Raw genomic sequence first — 10,255 nt, 5'->3', positions numbered from 1 at the left:
TCTTCTGCGCAGAATCAAGAGGGCAAAGGACGGGGGGTGGCTTGGACAAATTTACTGCAAACGCGATTTGAGATTTGCGATTTGCAAGAGTTCTGGGGTGCCTACCAACGGTGCGAAGACTTTGGAAAGGACTAGAAGACAAAATAAAACAAAACTACACGCGACCTGAACTTGTCAAAGCACTCAGTTTAGGCCCGCGCATTCTCGGCTGCGTGGTACCGATTTGGATAGACGGCAGGGCTGCCCAGTGGAAATTAGTGCAAGCCCCATATGCTAACGTTGTATTGAAAGCAGCAGATCCAGAATATTATGTCAATGTGTAATAACGAAGGCAAAAATGAGTGAGATTTTTTCCGCACAAATTTTTCGAAAGCTGATGTGTATTTTGCACTTAAAGCACATCTCCGCGTGCAGTGGCCACATCTCAGTGCTCAATAATCACATGCACTCAGTACTACAGGTCGTTAGTGCTACCTAACTGGAGAGTGTAAATAAGCAGGGTTAACTCAAGTTACAAACTGTAATCAGTACCTTAAAACGTTAAACGGATTAGATATTAAAATTAACTTCCTGCTCTCTTGAATCAGCTAATAATAAAATCTGAAGACTCCAGGTGTTTCAAAATTTAGGACTTTGGGGATTTTAGATAGTAATGCCGAGCATACCCCATCTGTTACGTAACACACTCGAGCAAACATCATGTCATCAAACACATTTATGCTGAGAAATAAATGCACTACACAAAATAAACAAATACTATAAGTAGCACGTCTTTTTAGGTTAGGTTTTGCTGCCAAATGAATTTTGCTGTCAGTTTTTTTTTTAAGTGGATTTTCAGAACTTTTTGGTTTTCAGAATTGTGGGTAAGAGGAGGGACACATGCTATACAAGCTCAAGTCCCAATTCTGCCACTTATTATGACCTGTTCAATCACCTATGAAGAAAAGACCTAATTATAAGGTTGATTTGTGGTTCAAAAAATTTTAATGAGATAATATATAGACTTAGTAAATTGTAAAGCATGATACAAATACAACTTATTATCAGATTTTTTTTAATGTCAACAGTAAAATGGGCAAACATATAGACAGAGCTCCTTAAAAGAAATACCAATTACTAATAAAAATTAAAATGAACACCTTATAATTAATAAAAGTACATTAAATCAGGTATACCTTTTTACCTTCACAAATATCTAAAAGGTTTTGGAGAATGCTGCACTTGGTTGGTGGGAGCAGGAAGCTGTTCAATTTCATCTAAGAGCAACTTGCCAACAGTTATCAAAATGTTTAAATGTACCTACTCTTGGGCACCTGGGTTACTCAGTGGATTAAAGCCTCTGCCTTTGGCTAAAGTCATGATCTCGGGGTCCTGGGTGTAAGGACCTATTTTGTATTTTTATATTTTAGCCAGAGGCTTCCATTGAGCTTAAACAATAACATTGTTGTTTTTTTAAGATTTTATTTATTTGGGGCGCCTGGGTGGCTCAGTGGGTTAAGCCGCTGCCTTCAGCTCAGGTCATGATCTCAGGGTCCTGGGATCGAGTCCCACATCGGGCTCTCTGCTCAGCAGGGGGCCTGCTTCCCTTCCCCTCTCTCTGCCTGCCTCTCTGCCTACTTGTGATCTCTCTCTGTCAAATAAATAAATAAAATCTTTACAAAAAAAAAAAGATTTTATTATTTATTTATTTGACAGATGGAAATCACAAGTAGACAGAGAGGCAGGCAGAGAGAAAGGAGGAAACAGGCTCCCTGCTGAGCAGAGAGCCCAATATGGAGCTTGATCCCAGGACCCTGGGATCACGACCCAAGCCGAAGGCAGAGGCTTTAACCCACTGCGCCATTCAGGCGCCCCCAATAACACTGTTTTTTAACCCTTAAACTGTCCCTGCTCCCCTTCCCCCAAGGGACTTACTTAAAAACAAGTCCCGGAAACCAGCCTCAGGTAACAAAGCTCAAATAACAAAGGTGGGTCAGGCCAGGTGGAGACATCCAATCAGTGGGGGCGCATACTGTCTCCTAGCTATCAAGTAGCCAGTTTTTATGGCTACTGTGGGGTGAATTGTAATTCAATTAGCCACCTACGTGTGGCCAGGCCCAACCACGTGGCCTTTGCTCTATAAAAAAAGTTAGTCTGGAAAGCAGGGAGGAGTCGTCCTCTCTGTAAGGGGCGGTCCCGACCCGTCTGTTTGACGGTGGGTCTGATTCTTGATGCTTGGCGCGAAATAAAGTTTTGCTTGACCTTCGCTTTGCATCAGTCTCGCCCCTTTAATCACGAACCCATTATTGGAGCATAACACTGGGATTAAGCCCCGCATCATCGGACTCTCTGCTCAGCAGGAAGCCTGCTTCCCCCTCTCTCTCTGCCTGCCTCTCTGCCTACTTGTGATCTCTTTCTGTCAAATAAATGAATAAATACAATCTTTTTAAAAATAAATAAATAGGGACGCCTGAGTGGCTCAGTTGGTTGGACGACTGCCTTCGGCTCAGGTCATGATCCTGGAGTCCCGGGATCGAGTCCCGAATGGGGCTCCCAGCTCCACGGGGAGTCTGCTTCTCTCTCTGACCTTCTCCTCGTTCATGCTCTCTCTCACTGTCTCTCTCTCAAATAAATAAATAAAATCTTTAAAAAATAAATAAATAAATAAATAAATAAATAAATGTATCTACTCTTTGACCTGGCAATTCCACTTCTAGAAATCTACTTTACAGATATTCTTTCCAGATATGTAAAGATATATATTTTCGAACGTTCATTACAGCTTTGTTTGAAAACTGAAAAAGACCAACAACAACTTAAATGTCCCTCAATAAGGAATCAGCTAAATTATGGACAATATACTCAATTGAATACCATGTAGCCCTGAAAAAGAGGGAGATCTGTATATATTAATTTGGAAAGAGTCCCAATATATATTAAGTACAAAAAGCAGGGCTCAAGATGTGCATAGTATGATTCTAATTATGTAGACACACTGCTTTGGCTTATATGTCTATTGTCTATATGGCTCAGTCAGTTAAGCCTCTGCCTTCAGCTCAGGTCATGGTCTCTGGGTCCTGGGATCGAGCCCCGCATCGGGCTCTCTGCTCAGCGGGGAGCCTGCTTCCCCCCTCTCCTTCTGCCTGCCCCTCTGCCTACTTGTGATCTTTCTCTGTCAAATAAATAAAATCTTAAAAAAATAAAACAAAATAATTAGATACTTTTAACACTGGTTACAGTGAGACACCTGGATGCCTCAGTTGGTTAGGCATCTGCCTTTTGCTCAGGTCATGATCCCAAAATCCTGGGATGGGGCTCCATGTTGAGGGGGTAAAATCCTTGCTCAGCGGGGAGTCTGCTTGTCCCTCTCCCCCTGCCCTGTCTGTGCTCTGTCTCTCTCAGTCTCTCTCTCAAATAAATAAAATCTTTAAAAAAAAAAAAAAAAAGTGGCTACCCCTATTGAGGGAATACAAATTCTACTTTAAATTTTATACCCTTCAGGGCACCCAGGCTCTGAAGTGGAAGGCTCAGTTGGTTGGCCTGAGTCGGTTCCACTTGGGTCATGATCTTGGGGTCCTGAGATTGAGTCCCATGTTGGGCTCCCTGCTCAGCAGGGAATCTGCCTCTTCCTCTCCCTCTGCCCCTCCATTCCATTCATGTGAGTTCTCTGGCTCTCTCTCTCTCAAATAAATAAATAAAATCACTTTAAAAATCTTTAATAAATAAATTTTATACCCTTCTATACTATTTCAATTATTAAACTATGTCTATATATTAGCAATATAAACCCTATAAAGTTCAATTTTTTTAAAGAAATCTTAATACTTTACCATGAGTTCAAGGGCATTTTTTTAAGTACACATTATACACTCAAAAAATGTTTATGGATGAATGAGGTAGCTGATGAACAGAAGAGTAGACAAATATAGGCATTAACTAATGTAACAATTAGCTTTGAAAGTATAAAGAATTTCTAGAGTATGCAGAAAGCTGAGGTGGGTTTCTGGCTAGTTCTAGGGGTGGCAGTAGGTACATGGTTCTAGGGGTAGCAATATAGCAAAGGCTGGTTACGTTCTGAGAAACAGAAGCACTGACCTGGGCATGGGAGAGTTCCCCAGTTTGGCTACAAGCCTGCTCCCAACATCTTTCTGCTTCCGGTCTCAGCCATGAGGACCAGGATCTGTGACACCCGCCCCTCCCCTTGAGAGGAACAATAGAGGTAGAAGAGGTCTGCCTCCAGGTGGAACAAGTGCAAGAAGAAAAGAGACGGAACAGTTCTTACAGATTTATTACAATCTATCTGCTGCTTCTTTGGCTTTTGCTCTACCAAGTAAATACACATGCTTGAATACTCAACAGAGAACTGATGACTGGTCCAAACACAAAGATTACAGGTAATTGGTAGAAAGTCAGGAGCCCCAACAGCCTACTCCTCTCCTGTCCTGCTATCTGATGCAGCCATACTCAGGTGCCTAGGAAGAAGAAATAATACATGAAGAGGACCCTTAAAAAGAGCTTCACAAAAGGGGTGCCTGGGTGGCTCGGTCGGTAAAGTGGCCGACTCTTGATTTCAGCTCAGGTCATGGTCTCAGAGTCCTGGGATCGAGCCCCCCATCAGGCTCTGGGCTCAGCAGGGAGTCTGTTGAAATTCTCTCTCCCTCTCCCTCTGCCCCTTCCCCTGCTCACTCATATGCATTCTCTGTCAAATAAATTTTTTGAAAAAGGAAGGCGCCCCAGCTTCCTTCCCAGCTCTGCCGCAGAGAAGTTAATTACTTGTTGCATCAGCACTGTCAGAATCATCCTAGGGAAAGAAAAAAAAAAAAAAAGACAAAAGCACCTGTAGAATCTGCAAAGCATGAGCATTTGTGTTCATCAACTCTTCTCACTCCTTCCTGCTCTCCAAGTTTTCTTTTGTGATTTTCTAAATCACACAACGTCCTGGCAGGCTAACACGAAAGGGTTTATACTTTGGAAAATAAAATCAACCCCTGGTGTTCAGTAAACAGTGCTGTGTCAAGCATCATTCAGTTTCAGAATTCCAATTCATGCCACTGCTCCCGACAGCTGTAAAGACAGTCCAGGGGCCAGGCTGGCTCTAGGATAGGAAGCAAAAGGGAGACAGGAGGCTGGAGGGTCTTGCTTTGTTGGGGTTTTCTACAGCCTGGAGAACATTCAACCTCCTGTGTCAAATTCAAGTTTCGCTGCCATGCACTGAGATCTACTGTGTGCTAGAGAACAGGACAAGAGCTTTCTAGTATCTCATTTTTTAGCACTAAAAGGAAACTGAAGGGTCGAGAGGCAGTCTTTACTTACATCCAGGTCATCCATGCCAGGGGGAGGTCTCTTGGTGCTGACCTTCTTCAAAAGCTAGTGGAAAGAGGAAAGCAATTACGAGAGAAAAGAAGGACAGGGGGAGAGCAACCTGTATATTGATGGGCCGCAGGAGAATCTCCCAGCCAAAAAACTGCCCCATCTTTACAGCCCCTAACACATCACCAGAACAAATTGGAGAAAAGTAAATAGATCCCCTTTTCATTTATTTTTATTTAACATTTTATTGTATTTTTTAAAGATTTTCTTTATTTATTCGACAGAGACCACAAGTAGGCACGAGGCAAGCAGAGGTTGGGGGAAGGGAAGCAGGCTCCCTGCTGAGCAGAGAGCCTGATGCTGGGCTCAATCCCAGGACCCAGGACCTGAGAACATGACCTGAGCTGAAGGCAGAGGCTTAACCCTCTGAGCCACTCAGGCGCCCTTAACATTTTATTTTTATGTAACACCTGATATGAGGCTTCAACTCACAGTCCTGAGATCAAGAGCTGATGTACATTCCACCAACTGAGCCAGTCAGGCGCCCTGATCCCCCTCAGCCTTTGGCTCAGGTCATGATCCCGGGATCCTGAGATCAAGCCCCACGTAGGCTCTCTGCTCGGCAGGGAGCCTGCTTCCCCCCTCTCTCTGTCTGCCTCTCTGTCTACTTGTGATTGCTGTTTGTCAAATAAATAAATAAAATCTTTAAAAAAATAAATAAAGGGGCGCCTGGGTGGCTCAGTGGGTTAAAGCCTCTGCCTTCGGCTCAGGTCATGATCCCAGGATCCTGGGATCGAGCCCCACATTGGGCTCTCTGCTTGGCAGGGAGCCTGCTTCCCTCTCTCTCTCTGCCTGCCTCTCTGCCTATTTGTGATCTCTCTGTCAAATAAATAAATAAAATATTAAAAAATAAAATGAAATGAAATGAAAAATAAATAAATAAATAAAAGGAAAGGAAATTGACACACACAGAGCATTCTCCTTACTAATCCATGTTAGGGTCCATCAGTGTTTCTGCAACTTGAATAAACAGTAGCTGAAATTCTAAAACCAAATAATGTATGGCAGGGTGCAACTTACTGGGAAACTAGTAATTTGTTTTATGATGTGAATTTTTATACTGCCTAGTCTGAGCTTCCCATGAAGTTGTGCAACTCAGAAAACACACACACACACACAGAGAACAGGAGAACAAGAGTTACAGAAGAGTTGGGAAAGGTTTTGCCAAACTTTCTCAAAGTAACTAGTAACTAGTAACTAGTGAGTGAACGCATATATGTGGTCTCACTAGTACTCCTTTCTCTCATCCTACTAAATAAACATTGCCCACAACATGTAAAGAATATGAGCACCAATGAGGGGAGTCATGTATGTCTGTCTAGCCCTGATGACAGTCCTCCAGAGAAATGGGTCCAGGGAGACACAGAGAATGAGCAGGAGGGGCAGGAAACGGTATTACCTCTGCATAATGCTCCACCTGAGCCAGCTCCACCTCTTCATCCCCTTCCCAGTCCCTCCAGTTATCAAAGTCCACGGACAACCACACTGGCTGCAAGAGGAAAGCACAGAGCATCATAGGGGAAGCGCAGAAGTGGGGGAAGAGCATAGCCGTGTGCACAGAGCATGCATGGGGCAAAGAAGGTCAAGGTGGGGCGCTGTCTTCCCAAAAGCACCTCTTGGACTACTCTCTCTCTAGAATGCCGTCATCATCATCCACAAAGATTTGCCAGAAACCTACTAAGTCCCACACACAAGGCCAGGCACTGTAGGGGACAGAAAAGCATAGAAATTCCACCCTCCAGAAGCCGAGTGACTAAAGAGGTCAGTAATACATCTAGAAAGATAATTGGGTCATAAAGTACCTAGGAGTCAACCAAGCCAGACCGACAAGATGCATTGCCTGGAGTTGGAAGAAAACCCTTGGAGACCTGTGTTCCAAGTTCCTACACTTAGATAGGAAGTTATTTCCTCATTAACTTAACAGCTACTTATTGAACATATACTATGTGCCAGACTCTGAGCTTGGCATCGGGATTATTCAAATGTTTTTGATATATAGCCCCAGCCATCACGAAGCAAGTGGGAAAGGGAAATCTAAATAAATCATTATAATACGGTGTGGAAAGTGTGGTGGGGGCTTACACAGGGGATACTGTGGAAACCCAGACAGGAGCTATAGGAACCTAGGCTTCTTAGAGTAGCAGGGACTCAAAGGATGAGCCAGGGCTGGGTGGGCACAGGCACTGACGATGGAGACTCTCCAGGAAGAAGACACAGCTTGAGCAAAGGTAAAATTAGTGAGAAAGGGGCGCCTGGGTGGCTCAGTGGGTTAAGCCGCTGCCTTCGGCTCAGATCATGTTCTCAGGGTCCTGGGATCGAGTCCCGCATCGGGCTCTCTGCTCAACAGGGAGCCTGCTTCCTCCTCTCTCTCTCTCTGCCTGCCTCTCTGCCTTCTTGTGATTTCTCTCTGTCAAATAAATAAAATCTTTAAAAAAAAAAAATTAGTGAGGGACGCCTGGGTGGCGCAGTTGGTTAAACGATTGCCTCCGGCTCAGGGCGTGATCCTGGAGTCCCGGGATCGAGTCCCACATCGGGCTCCCAGCTCCATGGGGAGTCTGCTTCTCCCTCTGACCTTCTCCTCGCTCATGCTCTCTCTCACTGTCTCTCTCTCTCAAATAAATAAAATAAAATCTTAAAAAAAAAAAAAATTAGTGAGAAATAGCCTGGTGTGTGGCCAAAGAGCTGCAGGCCATTTGCCATGGCTGAAATGTGAAGTTTAAGGCAACGGCTAATGGGATATAATGCTACAGAAGGGAAGAGTAGCCAGGTCATGAGCTTATATGTCATGCTATAGTGTTTGGATTTCAACCCAAAGATCAAATGCCTGAAAGAGTTAGGGAACTAATGAAAAGGATTAAAATGCCGTGGTGCGCATGCTCCGTTTAAAGCTCCATCTCAAGTCATTTGAGAATTTTTTTTTAATTTTTTTTAATTTTTTTTTAAAGATTTTATTTATTTATTTGACAGAGAGAAATCACAAGTAGATGGAGAGGCAGGCAGAGAGAGAGAGAGGGAAGCAGGCTCCCTGCTGAGCAGAGAGCCTGATGCGGGGCTCGATCCCAGGACCCTGAGATCATGACCTGAGCCGAAGGCAGCGGCTTAACCCACTGAGCCACCCAGGCGCCCCTTTTTAATTTTTTTTTTAAGATTTATTTATTTGACAGACAGAGATCACAAGTAGGCAGAGAGGCAGGCAGAGAGAGAGGGAAGCAGACTTCCCACTGAGCAGAGACCCCAATGTGGGGCGTGATCCCAGGACCCTGAGATCATGGCCTGAGTCGAAGGCAGAGACTTAACCCACTGAGCCACCCAGGCGCCCCTAGAACTTATTTTTTTTAAGTAATCTCTGTACATGGGGCTTGAACTCACAGCCCTGAGATCAAGAGCCATGTGTTCTACCGACTGAGCCACCTAGGCACCCCTGGCATTTGGGAATTTAGACCAGTGTGATCACGGTCTCCACTTTCTAAGAAAAGCTGATAATCTGGAGTTTTACATGAAATCTCCACATTTTTATAGGTCAGCAACTAATCAAAACTAAATGTCAATCACCAATCAACATAATTTGTAAATACTGTGAAGACTATGAAAACAAATCCGAGAGCCAGATCAGTCAGGAGATAGCCAGTTTTCAACTTTTAGCGGGGAAGAAGTCACTGGAGGGCGGTCAAATGGATGTTTTAGACCATGCTGGGAGCAATGCGAAGGATGGATTGAGGGTGGGGCTGAAAATATGCACTGAGCCTCACCCAGTGATGGACAAGGCCTGAATTAGGAAAAGATCAAGTAAAAGATCAAGAACTATTTAGGAAGTCAAATAGGGCTTTTGAGGGATTGAATGTTGGTGGGAAAGGAGCCAAGGGTGATTCCCTGACTTATGTCCCCCGGTGCAGAGATAGCACAGGAGAAAGAGCAGGCCATTCCCCACACACCTACCTTGATATCCTCTTTGGTGAGTCGGGGCCAGGCCACCTTTTCCTTCCATTTCCTCACAAAGCAAGTAATAGAGCGACCAGAGCGCTTATCCTGGGAGTCCTGCCAGATAGAGAGCCTCATTCATAGGATGTGAGGTTTAGAATGAATCTCCCAATTTTCCAGGCAGTCTTTCCATCCAGACATGACTGTCCCACCCCACAATTACCTTGGAGTTCACCTTAGCATAGAATTCAATCTCATTGTGCAACTCCACTCCATCGGCATTCTTGCAGCTGAGGAGACAATGGAGCTGAGGAAATGCCGGAGACTGAGCATGGGGGTATCAGGGGAAGGGACAGGTTCCTGGAAACCAGGACCTTCAGAGAGGAGTGCCGTTACCTGAACACAATACGGTGGTCTTCGATGAGCACATCGACATCGGTGCTGTCCTCAACACAAAACTCCATGAACACGTACTTGGGCCTGTCGTACCACAGCGTCCGGGCATGCTGCCTGCAGAGGAGTTGCGGTGGGGCTTCATAGGAGTGGGAGAGGGAAGACTGAGGGCATTTGGGAAAGGCGGAAGGAAGGGAAAATTTAGGGACGTTTTATGCTATGGCCCTGTCATAGTGGAGCTAAATGAGACTTAAGGGGGTGAAACGGGAGTGATGGGAGTTGCGGGGGGGACGTGTGGAGTAAAGGTGAACTTGGGGAGAATCCAGACTGCCAGAGTTGTGAGGGAGAGGGTTATGGCGCACATTCCTAAGCCCCAAAATTACAGAGACCTGGAATATGGAGTTTCCATGGGACCTCGCAAAACCCAGAGCGCCCAGAAAATGTGGGACAAGGACTCTCCAAGGAAAAGTTAACACTCACCTTGCCATGGCGGCTCCCCGCTACCCAGTGGCGCTTGGACTCTGAGCCAGGGACTACTATCTTTAGATCCTTGGGACGCCCCTAGCAGCTGGCTCTCCTTATATGGTGGGAGAAG

General features: G+C 44.9%; 1 protein-coding gene across 4 annotated transcripts; it reads right to left on the bottom strand.

Annotated features, from left to right (window-relative positions):
- Positions 1-4,251: 4,251 nt before the first annotated feature.
- PTGES3L (prostaglandin E synthase 3 like) lies at positions 4,252-10,221 on the bottom strand. Of its 4 annotated transcripts, XM_044247849.1 has the most exons (8): positions 10,141-10,221; positions 9,664-9,777; positions 9,491-9,557; positions 9,286-9,384; positions 6,749-6,838; positions 5,293-5,346; positions 4,753-4,780; positions 4,252-4,451 (listed from the first exon to the last, which is right to left on the bottom strand). In XM_044247849.1, the coding sequence occupies exons 1-8, from the start codon at positions 10,146-10,148 to the stop codon at positions 4,444-4,446; spliced, it is 468 nt and encodes a 155-aa protein (XP_044103784.1). In that variant the 5' UTR covers positions 10,149-10,221; the 3' UTR covers positions 4,252-4,443. The 4 variants fall into 4 exon arrangements, with proteins under 4 accessions (XP_044103784.1, XP_044103786.1, XP_044103787.1 ...); XM_044247851.1 differs by lacking the exon at positions 4,753-4,780; XM_044247848.1 differs by lacking the exon at positions 4,252-4,451 and having other exon boundaries at positions 4,653-4,780.
- Positions 10,222-10,255: the final 34 nt, after the last annotated feature.

The sequence above is a fragment of the Neovison vison genome, chromosome 5, assembly GCF_020171115.1.
Source record: "Neovison vison isolate M4711 chromosome 5, ASM_NN_V1, whole genome shotgun sequence".
In the NCBI taxonomy this organism is placed as follows: domain Eukaryota; kingdom Metazoa; phylum Chordata; class Mammalia; order Carnivora; family Mustelidae; genus Neogale; species Neogale vison.
The sequence above is the reverse complement of the archived record's forward strand: the minus strand, read 5'-3'. Positions and strand labels throughout refer to the sequence as shown.

Excerpts from the sequence above, each read along its gene's own strand:
- PTGES3L (XM_044247849.1), bottom strand. Across the intron at positions 9,558-9,663 it reads GACCACCGTATTGTGTTCAG|CTGCAAGAATGCCGATGGAG; the intron begins GTAACGGCACTC and ends TTGTCTCCTCAG. Across the intron at positions 5,347-6,748 it reads AGGTGGAGCATTATGCAGAG|CTTTTGAAGAAGGTCAGCAC; the intron begins GTAATACCGTTT and ends TCTTTCCACTAG.